The following is a 12,168-nucleotide window of genomic DNA, read 5'->3' on the forward strand; positions in this document are numbered from 1 at the left end:
TCTGCTTTAGTCGGCTAATTTCCTTTCAGCACGAAGCCGTAGAAGTTAATCAAGCACAGAGGCCAAGGTGAGACTCGGAGTAAAAAGCAGAGCGAAAAATGAAGATGCATAAAAAAGATTTTATAAAGGGAAGAATGTTAAAAACACTATGGAGAGAAGTTCAGTTTACACGCCAGCAGAGCCCTCTAGTGGAGAAACACCTAATCAGATATGCGCATGCAGAAAAAAATGGAAATGTATCTGAAACTGTCAATAACAATGAAATATATATAAAAAACCTTGAATAAGTTGGTGTAATTGGGTCAGTTTCTCGTTACTCTTGTTACTTATTATGTTTTAGATTCTCACATTTTTTTATTTGCTCTGTTGAAATCAGTTTTGCTGTAAACCAAAAGCAGATGGACAGTAAAGTTCTCTTTGTCTGGTTTTAGGCATAAAAACATAAACACAAACCAATACAGTTTACATTTTGACTGGTTGTTAGTGGTTTGTGAATTTTGTCCTCAATATTTTTTCAGTTTTTCTCTGATGCACATTGATCGTTACTTTTAGAAATATTATTATTTAAAGCATAAAGTATTAAATGTATACAAGTTCTCAGTGATTCAGTTTTATTTTCATTTGTTTAATTTGAGGCTTTTTAAGATTTAATTCCAGGCATTTTATTGCCCTTTTACATTTTAGCTCACTTATTTTTTGTAATTTATAGTTGCAGTTGTACATTTGTATTTAATTGAATCCATGAGCTTAAAAATAGCTTTTATTTATTTATTTTTATCTTTTAATTATTAATCTTCATCATGGATGTTTAATTTTAGCTTTTTGACAACATTTTTTTTTCATTCTTACATTCTTTTTTTTCTTGATTTTGTAATATAGTTTGTGCTGTATTCAGTTTGCAGGTGAATCTGACTGAAGTTTGATGATTTTTCTGTTGCAGGAGGGAAGCCTGTGGTCGTCTGAGAGCACTGGCACCAGCAGTGGTCTGAACGAGGTAATTTCTGTTTGGAATAAGCTCCTTGTTCTCCAGCTTAACGCAGCTAAAGATCCTGACGTCTCATGTCGCTCAGCACCAGGTGTATAACCCGCGGCCCCCGGACAGAGGAGTCATGTCGTACCTGCAGCGCGACCCGCAGCCCAGCCAGCCGCAGCCTCTGCTTCAATCACAGCGCTTCCAGCAGACGTATGGCCCGAGTCGCTTCCAGCCGACGTACCCCTACCTGCCCCAGAGCCTCATCGACCTCCCGCCCACCATCTCCCTCTCAGACGGCGAGGAGCCACCTCCGTACCAGGGGTCCTGCACTCTGCAGCTGAGGGACCCTGAACAGCAGATGGAGCTGAACCGCGAGTCGGTTCGCCCTCCGCCCAACCGAACAGTGTTTGACTCCCACGCCCTGGACCCCTCCCACTCCTGCCTGCAGGCCAGGTAACAGCACAGCTGCTGTCATTCACTAGCGTGGAGAACTCACGTGTAATCAGAGTCATTTCAGATTTATTGTCACTTAAATTACTTTTAAAATGTTGCCAGGAAGGAAACTTTCTATTTGTTCTCTTCCCCAGAAGTTCAACTATTCAATATTTATTTATGTTTTGGTCATTGTTGACTACATGTCAACAGTTGTTGACATGTAGTCAACAATTGTGAGAAACAGTAACTATCGTTAAATCATCAATATAAATCAAATATGTTCTAAAGCAACTCCTGATTCAAAGGAACTCAGTGTTTCCGCTGGACGTTTCTGGACGTTTGTTCCAGATTTTACATCATCTTTCATTATATCTAAGTTTAAAAACATTAATGGGTTCTTTATGACTTTCTGCCCTTAAAAGTATTTATTTCAAAAACAGCTTATGACATAAACTTTGACCAAGAGTTATTCTTATTCCAATCTTCCAGTCCAGTTATTTTTCTATCTGCTGTATATTTAGGGCTTATTGCGTGTTTCCTCCATTTGTTTCTCCCATCATTCTCATTCCTCCTCCATCTTCTGTCCCCAGGCTGCAGGCTCCGCCCCCAAGCGTCCATTCAGGTATTAGTGTGCTGGCGGCCCAAGAGGCTTTGTCCCGGCAGCAAAAACAGAACTCTCAAGTCGAGGGAACTCCCCCGACTTACAGCGAAGCCATCGGGCACTTTTACCACCCAGCAACACTCGCCTCCACCCAGAGCCATCGGACTGTATCGTCCCTGCAGGGGGCGCCGTCCTCTCTCATACACGGCCTGCTCAGACCTCTGCCCAAGCAGCAAGGAAGTGTGGAAAACAGGAACACGAGGAACACAAAGGAGAAATCCCAGAAGCCGGAACAGGTGTGACTGAACTGCTTTCTCTTCATTCCAGCTTAAAAAAAGACAAAAGAAAAACACCCCAAATTCCATCAGCTCACCATTTGGGAAATCATCCGCGGGCAATGAGGAACGATGACGTGAACGTTAACATCCGGTGTGAATGGTAACACGGCGGATGTGCGGTCGGACTCGGTCTGAGTGAGAACATCTGCATCACCTCTGCAGAGCACAGTTCCAGGAGAGCATCCGGTTCTCCTGGTTTTCCACTTTGCTTCAGAAGAACGGGGGATGGCAGAGAAGACGGACGTGAAGTGGAAAAGATGAAGGTGGATAGAAGCCTCTGTAAATTCCTCGTCTCTCCTGTATCCGATGGATCTTTGTTATAAATATTTACTTGTTCTGTTTGCCTCTGTAGAACGTATCATTTCCAAGCCTGCAGAACACTTCAATCGTCTTGTTTCTTGCAGGATATGTTTCGTTTTCTTGTGATAATCCTCTGTTGCTGCTTTGAGTCCTTAAATATTTGCTTCTTTTTTTTCCTCCAACTTCAAAGTTTGCAGCAGCTCCTGCACCGAGCTTTGGCTTTACCAGTGGGACATGATAGCACATCTGACTATATTTCCAGTTTAGATTTAGTTAACGTAATCCTAAAACTAGCTCAGCAGGTGTAGCAACAGTGCTAAACGTCCTAAAGCTAGAAGCTCTGCCTTATAATGACCAACACCTGCAGGAGACCTTACAGATCCTTGATTCAATTTGATGTCTTCTGAAGAGGGTTTGCACAAAGTCTGACTGTTCGCCGCAGAAGGAGAATCTGCAGTGATTAATGCTAAGAGAGGAGGTCTAGAAAGTAGGGGTACCGTTTTAAAACTTGATGCATTCTTTGTATTTTAGTTGTCTAGTTTTAGAAAAAGAGACGTGAGAAACACGTGAGGGTGCCAACATTCACCTTGAACATTTTGAAACGTACATGTTGACTTGTATATTCGTTACATATGGAGTATATATACACGCATGTATGAACGAGAATGGAAAAGCACGAATTTAGAGTTATTTATATAATTGCTGAAAAGCATTGCACTATTTTTTTAGTATGCCCAGATGGAACATTTGAGAGGGACTTTTATTGTGAAGGAGCTCTGTGTTTTATGGTTTAAAAAGAGATTGGAAATGATTTACCAGAGTGTGTGAGCAGCACGGTGCACAGCAGCGGCTATCAGTCGATGGGAAGACTGACTTTGGTCCAAAGGACTCAGACAATCCAATTTCTGTACCATAGATGAAAGAAGAAAAAAAATCTCCAATTTATGCAAATGTCTGAGTCCAGCGAACCAACCAAATGTCAGCAGCCCACCTGTGGGTCCAATCAGAAATCCCAGAACTCTCTCCATCTCTCTCTCTCTCTCTCATCACTGTCGGCCGAATCATTAGCAATCCCAAAGCTGGCTGCCACTACCTCGACCAAACAAGTGAAGCACATACGTTTCCTCAACTTAATCAGACTGTACCATTTAACAAGCGTCTGAGCTAATCAAGGCAGTGTGTAACAGTAGAAAGGGATAGAGTAGAATGTTGTAGAGTTAGTTTTTTGTTTTTTGATCCTGCTTGGGTGTTTTATTTGAATGTTAGAGTTTTATGCTCATTAGGTGAGAAGAGAGAGACGCCTAATGTCCTCATTGTGGAGCATTACTCAGGAAGAAAGCCTGTTGCCCAACAGGTCCCTAAATATCTGATATGCTGACTGTGCACAGTGGTGGCTTCTTATTCACGATTCATAACACCAAGATTTCTCCGAACCTCCTGTCAACATTCATTCTGTTCACTCTGGTAAACTTCTCGATTTTGCGGGCATCTCTGAGCACTTTATTGCAGCGGGAAAGAGACAACAATCCTCGAGTCCGCCAGCATCACAACATGAAACCTTTATCTCTGTTGACGAGGTAAAAGCGTACACTGGATAAAAATGTATAACTCAGTCCAGCATCAAATCTGCTGAGTTTCACTAAACAAAGCTCTTCTAAAATTAATCAGAATGGACCATAAATGTAGCCCAACAATTCTTGGACAATATTGGCAGTAATATTTTGGTATGTTGATTTTGTTGAAGTTCTTTTTTTACACAAGATGGGTTGTTGAAACTAGACACACTGAAGTGTTGACAAGTGACACGAGTGTTAATAGCAACTCATCCTGTGTCAGCTCTTTACAAGTGTAGAAATAGAAAAACATTATGAGTCTGTAAACGTAAAGACGACACCAGTTGAGCTTTGTGTCGTCCAGTTTTTATGCAATTATTGAACCAAATTGATGCTGACGCTGATTTAAATGGATGTTTCAGATGACTTAAAAGATTATGAGCAGCTAACAGTTTAAGAACAGTAGAAAACTAGCTTGTCGATTAGCATGCCGCATGCTACTTTGGTCATGAGTGTAAAATCCAACAACAAAACACAACTTTAGTAAGAGTGAACCACTTTGAATTTTTTTTTAAAGATGGAGGAAGTCTACTTTGTTCTGGACCCTCTATTCATATAAAGAGAAAGAGATAAGAGTTTCCTACTGTATGTCACTAACTGCTCATAGCATTTCAAGAGATATTACTTAAAAACATCTGAACCATCCCTGTAAGTCTGCTATGTGAGAAAAGAGAACAGATAGACTTTAACAAGCCTGTTCTCAACAAAAACGTTGAGACTTTCTAGATATATTGACTCTTCTAGCAGTTTTAGTATTATTAAGTCGGTAGGTCAGCAACTCTGACTTCCAGGTGCTTTTTTAATCTCAGCAAAGTGTTTAGAAGCAGCACACCCTGATCAGAAACCAATTTGTGTTGAATAATGGAAGAAATCCCAAAGCTTCACCTTAGTTGATCTATGTTGACAAAATTACTTAAACTATAACCAACCAGAGAGAGTTTTTAGAGTCAAACCAAAGTAAAACATTTTTTAGATATTTCCATTATGTAATCAGTAACATATGTTAAAGTCAAGCACTTAAAGATAAAAAAATTATGATGCAAAGGGAACTAAGGCCTACACCCAAAACTACTGAAGGATATTTAGATCATGAATCATTCTTGACCATTAAACCAGAGATGAGAAGGTTTGTAACGAGTGAATAAAGATTTGAAAAAGGCTCTGATCAGGATGATTGGGAAAACGAATACCACTACTAACAATATAAATAACAATAATAAATATGTGCATCCAAATACATAAAAACCCTGCGCTGGCTGACAAAACCCAGAGAGACAGGCGGAGGAAGAAGGAAACTCACACATATCAAACATTTATACGCAGGCAAAAATCATTTAATATGCACTGCAAACTCTCTACACAATCTTCTTTTTTTAATGCTTTATGCCAGTTTGAAAGCTCTTAAGTGAGTTAGTGTGTATCAGCGCATGTGAAAGGTGCGTGGGTGTGTATTCCTGTGCAGTAAATGTGCAGCGGCGTGGCCTGGGAAAGACCTCCAGCTGTCTAGACAAAAACCAAACACACACAACCGCACACACACAGCAGTCTAAATAAACTACTTAAAGAGCCAGACACACTTTCATTCAGCTAGTGCTCCCCCCCCCCCCCCCCCCCACCACCATTCTCACTGTGGACCACACAAGGTACAGCGAAAACATTCATCTCACACACACACCTGGGCTTCCTCCAGAGCGCCTCCCTCCTCCTCCTGTCTCAGTGAGCTCTTCCTGTTCCCAAGAGATGCCCGCTGTCCAATCACAGAGCTCCTTTCCAAGAAGGCCCCCCCTTTGCCATTGGCCGACCGAGTTTGGGTCTCCGTGGAAATGTTCGTCGTTTGTTGTTGTTGCTATGTCGTACGTAAGTGTGCCTGCCTGTGCTGAGACGGGCTAAATGTGAGCGGCCTGTGTGGGCTGTCAATCATCCCCGGCCGCGCTGTCTCAGACTATGATGATGATGATGATGATGATGTTTGGATGATGGTGATGAGTCTGATGAAGATTGATGGTTTTGATAGTGATGCCTCAGAAGATTGTTGCAATACAACTACTTTTTGCCTTTTTGATATTAGTGATATTTTAACGTAGTGTGTTAAATGTAAGATTTTGTTTTGAATTATTGTTATTATTGTTGTTTATCACTTTAGAAAGAGTGAAAAAAGGATTTCACTTTATTTCACTGTTCACACAGAAAACTGTTTGCATTTGTAAAGTTTGTGAAAGTGTGAAACTACCTAAACACACAAAAGCTGCAGATCAGCAAGGCAGAAGAGGAAATCCGTAACATGTGCTTCTGTGTTTAAGTGCCCTTTTCAGTTGAAGGTGTTGTTGTTAGTTTGCAAATTTGTGCTTTTATATGTTTATTTTGGCAAAAAGAGTTTCAGTCATTCCTTTTTTTTTCTCTTATGCAGTATAAAGGCTTTTTTGTTTTTTCTTATCGTCTCCAAACTCTACATGTGTGCCTTCTGGTGTCCAGTGTTACATTACTGTTGCCTTTTGACATTTAACCAAACACAGCCTGGAACATTGAATAAGCCTGGCTGTGTGATGTAAGGAAGTCTTGCAGGAAAAGGGAAGAAACATGCCCAAATTTATTAAGAAAACATCATTTTCGTAGCAAAGCAGCAAAATCAGGAGCTGCACTCTAAATTATTTAAACTCAATTTCTCTTCACCTGATAATTTAAGACATTAGCCCAGAAACAAGCGGTTCTGGAAGCACTTATGTCATTAGCACAAGGCGACTGGAGAAAATTAAGGTTTCCCCCCTTTTTGTGTGTTTCCTCTCATGCTGCAGTGTTGTGTGCTTCTCCGCTCTTTGAATCAGCGCTGCACTGGCGCCTCTTCCTCTGACAATGTTGTAGAAAACAAAATGTGTGATAACACTCTCTTTTTGTTGCAGTATGTGATGTGTTCATATTTAAATAAAACCTCTGTATTACGACTGCGCCGCAACGCTTGCGACTGTTGTAAAAGTCTTCCAGCTGTTGTGGAGTTTAATCCTGAAGGCACATTAATGGTGGGAGTTGTACGGTATGGTGAGTTTGTTCTGCTCTGGATTCCCGCCTTTGAGAAAAGTAAAATTAAATGTAAAAACATGAATTACGGTCAGCTTTTCATCAATGAGCAGAATCTTAAAACCCATCTAGGACACAGCAATTTGTAAAGTCTGGTTTAGGATCCAGGAATCTGTCATTGCAGAAAAGTTTTGGGGGTTAAACTCCAGACAGTTTTCTCTCACACCATGGGTAACACACTTATATAGAGATCTATTTTATTCTCAATAATACCTGCTTATTTGTGTATTAAGACAGTTCCTTTTAATTTATGTTCACATTGACGGGTTTATGTTATATTCCTTGCCAAAAGAACTCAACAATGCTTCATTGTTGGTGATACAGAACTTGGTAAGAATCGGACACATTTCATTTAGCCTTTGAATTAACAAAAGTACAAATAAAAAAGTTTTATAAATACACCTGACCTGTCTTTTTTATTTCTTCGTGGGGAGTTCAAAAAGTGATAAGCTTTTAATTACACAAATCATAGCAGTAAATCCTAAAGGTACATTGTTTCTAAAAAGTAAATGTAACTGAGTAAAAGTAATTAGTTACTGTCCACGTAGAGATGTACCTTTCTTTAGGGGTAATTACTGAACAACAGGGAAACACATCATACACACAAACCCGATTGAGAGTCCAGTTAGCCTAAATGCATAATTTTGGGTGGTAAAGTCAGAGTACCTGGAGAAAAACAGTGAATGCACAGGGAGAACATAAAAGCCATCCACTACAGAAATATACTATCTTTGACGTTAAGAAACAAACTTTCTAACTGTGATAACAAGTTTTATGTTACTTGGACATTAACACACATACAGTCATGTCACATATCTTCAATTTGGATTTGCAAAGCTTAATGCCCAAATAATTTACAAAAATAACAGATTGATTTTCTCACAGTGTCCACCAGATGGTGCACTTCAATTAGTTTTACAGAAAATTCATAATATAGGATGAACCTGCAGTAAAGCCATCCAAATACAAAAAGAGGAAGAAAAACAAAGAACAATAGACAAATTAAAGTGTAAAACTCTTCATATTTCTCCCATCATTCTGGTGTTTGGTTTGACCTTCAGCAAGTCGTCTTCAACACACGCAGGGGTCAGAATGAACCTCAGGACAATGCTTACATCACATCCTAAGCTTTTAATTAATTGCTGCAGGAGCTTTTCATACTTCTATTTATTCCAGTCAGGTGTGTGGCAGCACGGAAACACCCAAAAAATAAAAACAATAAAAAATGAAGGGACAGTGGGTTGTGTGGTACACTGGCTCCCTCTAGTGGCACTTCAAAAGAATGTTAACTTTGTGCGATTAATACCTTAATTGTCAAATGTTCACCATTTGAGCTAATAAAGCTAAAATATTCAACGACACAAAGGCACCATGACGTTCAGTAACAGTCCGAGTACTGATAGATAGATAGATAGATAGATAGATAGATAGATAGATAGATAGATAGATAGATAGATAGATAGATAGATAGATAGATAGATAGATAGATAGATAGATAGATAGATAGATAGATAGATAGATAGATAGATAGATAGATAGATAGAGTTTATTGTCATCGTATGCAAAAAAAATGCAATAAAACAATATTTTTTGGCAGCAGTAAGTCAGATAGCACAACGCAGTACAAAATTGCTCAAAGTACAACAAATTTCAGTTAATTAAGCATTTAAAAAGTAAATATAAGTTCATATGAAGTTAGTAAATTTTTATGTATTGAAATTCATTGTTGCTAATTATTTCGAAAATATCTTGAACTCAAAATATCATCTTGAGACGCAGGACCACTCAGTGAGAGTTTCTTACTCACCTGGACTTTAAAATATCAGAACTTCTGTCTTGAATTTCTAATATGGGCTCATATCTCACGTAAACTTTGTTTTTCTTTTTTTATTTGTCTTCATTGTGTCTGGGAAGTTAAATATGTTCTGAGATATTTCATAGAAAAAGAAGAAAAAGCAAGAGAAAAAGAAAAAGCAAGAGATGAATGACAGTTCATTTGATCCATTCGACCAATTTTGTGTTTGCTGTTGCTTCAATAATGATTTTGTTTTTAATTTTTCAAGTAAAGTGAACTCAAGTTTTGCTAAACCATACCTCAAACATCATGTTTATTGCAACTTAATTTCATTTACTTTCTCTGATTGTGACTTTTACAGAGGTATAGCTTTTTATTAGTTTTACTGGTTTATTACATAATATGGCTGTGGGGTAGATAAAGAACACTAAAGTTCTATCAGAGTCAAAATTATGGTAGATCAAATATTTGCTTTTGTCCTAACATAAAACCATGACAGCAACCTCTGTAAATATACTAGTAGAAAGTAAAGATAACTGAGTAGCCAATCAGAAAACGTATAAAGATTCAGTGGTTTCCACTAACTGATTGGTTAATGTGAAATCAGCTGTGAGTCTCAGTGTTTTCTCAGCTGGTCTCAAACTCAAATTGACAATCTGTGGCAGGAACGTGTGGATACACAAACTCTAACAAATACTTTTAATTTGAACAGAGAGCTTGATGTTACCAATCAATTCTGTTTGAACACAAAGTGACATGTTTCTTGATCACTTTTAAAACAAAATTATTATCCATTATTTATAATCCTGCAAACTAAACCCTGAATAAATAACAAAATCTGAAAACTTTCACTAGGTACTAGTTCAATCAGCAAAGGCATCTGTCTGAGTCACGCTGTCCTTATCAAAGGACGTTTCGTAAATGTGTCATTTAATAATTCACATTCACAAGGCCCTGTTGAAGTAGCAGGTTAACTTGATCTAAGAGTTGAGTGCTCTTTTACCTTGAGGCCTGTGAAGTCAATTTTCTGTGTCCGTTTGGTATCAATTTCACAAAAGATCCAAGATTTCATCCATCCGGCCAAGATAACTCGTTTAATTTTATATAAAATTAGCAGAAACTAACCAAACTGCTAAATGATCCATGGAATTAACAAAACAATAGAATTTAGACTTTAAATTATTAAATGCAACAAGCACTTTTAAATCAGCATGTGTAGAGTGGAAGAACGGAAACATAATTCATTCCACAAAAATCCCCTCACTTGTTAATTTTATTCATCTATTTTTATTTTTTATTTTCTTAATTTTATTGTCTTTCATTTTTATCTTGAAATTATTATTTAAACAAAATCTGTAATTTTGAGAAATTTTCGCTAAGCTGAAGCTTTGCGGTCGTGACCTGTGACGTCACTTCCTCCTTCACCAGACCGTTCATGGCTGTTATGGAAGAAGGTGAGTTTCTCACGGAACTTCTGTGTTACTATCTGAAAGTTGCTGTAGATGGCAAAATGTTTTACTATCTTTTAGCTAACATTTTTGTCAGATGTTCGGTAAATGTTTTATACATAGTTCAGCGGAGGATGGAATGGTTTTGTCGAGTGTTGGACCGTACTGTTGCAGCAAATGTGTGAACAAGCTGACTGCTCTTCCCGCGCTGTGCTGCGTTTTTTATGCGTTTCCTTTGTCACCTGCAGGTGAAGTAATGTCGACTGGGTGTTTTTTTTGTGTTGCTTAGCTGTTTAATTCCACTTTTTTGTGTTGCTTAGCTGTTTAATTCCACTCTGTGCAGACATTTTGATACTCATCTGTCTTTTTTATTGAAATTTCTTGTTTGTTTTCGAAGTTTTGTATATTTTATTCTCACAATATGCAAGGGGTTGTGGACTTTAATTCTTAATAACAGAGACAGGTCCAATATGGAGAAGCTGGGGGCAGGGAACCATGCAGTGAAACACTGGCATGCAAAAGAAGTTTATAATCACCATTTAAAGATATTTTAAGGTGATGGAAGCTGGACAAATGGGAAAAACTCAATATGATGTGCAGACAAGCTAAAACATTGATCCAACCTTTTTTACTTCTAAAGGTTTACATATTAGGACATTTCTAGGTATTAGCGAATCTTAAAAGTAAGTAAATTAGATGAAATAAGATGAATCACATGCAGTGTAAGACATGTTTTGGGAAAGTTTCTGCATTCAGGTGTGTTGTTGACCTCAGCACATTATGAGCACATTAGAGAAGCAACTGCTGCTTGTTGAACTGAAATGGTTGTTGGACCATTTCTAAAACATTCTGAACCCAGTTAGGGAATGAATTGGATTAGGACAGATTCAGGAAAGCTCTCGACTTTCAGCTTCAACATTACAGATGCCAGTAGGTGAGTTTTGCTTCCACTGCAGGGTCACGGCTTTACTTGTTTAAGAGCAAGGAAGTAATTTTTTTACTAAGTGGAAGACGACCCATAAAACTTATCCTATTCCAAGTGTCCCAGTAGGCTTCCCTCAGGTCAGACATGCAGTGCTCATACAAATCATCAATGTTGTAGAAAAAGCTTCAAGAAATGTCTCTGCACTTATGTTTTAGGAAGCAAAAAAATTAATTTGTGTTGAAAGACTTGCCCAAACTTCAAACTGAAGAAAAAAAGATTTGAAACTTGAAATACTGTTCACACTGGTTAGACATGAGTTCCTTTCTTTTTTTTTTTTGTCTTTTTCAAGATGAGCTAAATATAAGAGTTGCCTACAATAACCTAATGGCCGGGGCAGGACATACCTGCCACACACCGGATTTGATTTTTCGTCAGTCTGTCTCCTGGCAGCTTTCTGATCAGTTAGTAAATGATTCCCAGAACCCAAATGGATCCTGGCCAGTTACTACGTGGATTCCAGTGAACTTTGCGTTACAGTTTTGTCCTTTTGCCAGGTTCCTACGACAGCTCTTACTGCAGGCTATTCCAGTTTTTTACTGTCCTGCTGCTTACATGGCGCCCCGCACTCTTCCCTCATACTCTTCTGTGTGTTTATGGAGAAATGAAAA

General features: G+C 38.5%; 1 protein-coding gene across 3 annotated transcripts in view; it reads left to right on the forward strand.

Annotated features, from left to right (window-relative positions):
• The window catches only part of LOC102232128 (protein TMEPAI), a 37,827-nt gene extending 30,094 nt beyond the window's left edge, over nt 1-7,733 (forward strand). For all 3 annotated transcript variants that reach the window (XM_023325320.1, XM_023325322.1, XM_023325321.1), the window contains exons 3-5: nt 941-994; nt 1,071-1,426; nt 1,999-7,733. In XM_023325320.1, coding sequence (XP_023181088.1) covers nt 941-994; nt 1,071-1,426; nt 1,999-2,311 — 723 coding nt within the window. In that variant the 3' untranslated portion in view covers nt 2,312-7,733. The remainder of the gene's footprint in view (nt 1-940; nt 995-1,070; nt 1,427-1,998) is intronic.
• The last annotated feature ends 4,435 nt before the right edge of the window (nt 7,734-12,168 follow it).

The sequence above is a fragment of the Xiphophorus maculatus genome, chromosome 20 (genome assembly GCF_002775205.1).
Source record: "Xiphophorus maculatus strain JP 163 A chromosome 20, X_maculatus-5.0-male, whole genome shotgun sequence".
Classification (NCBI taxonomy): domain Eukaryota; kingdom Metazoa; phylum Chordata; class Actinopteri; order Cyprinodontiformes; family Poeciliidae; genus Xiphophorus; species Xiphophorus maculatus.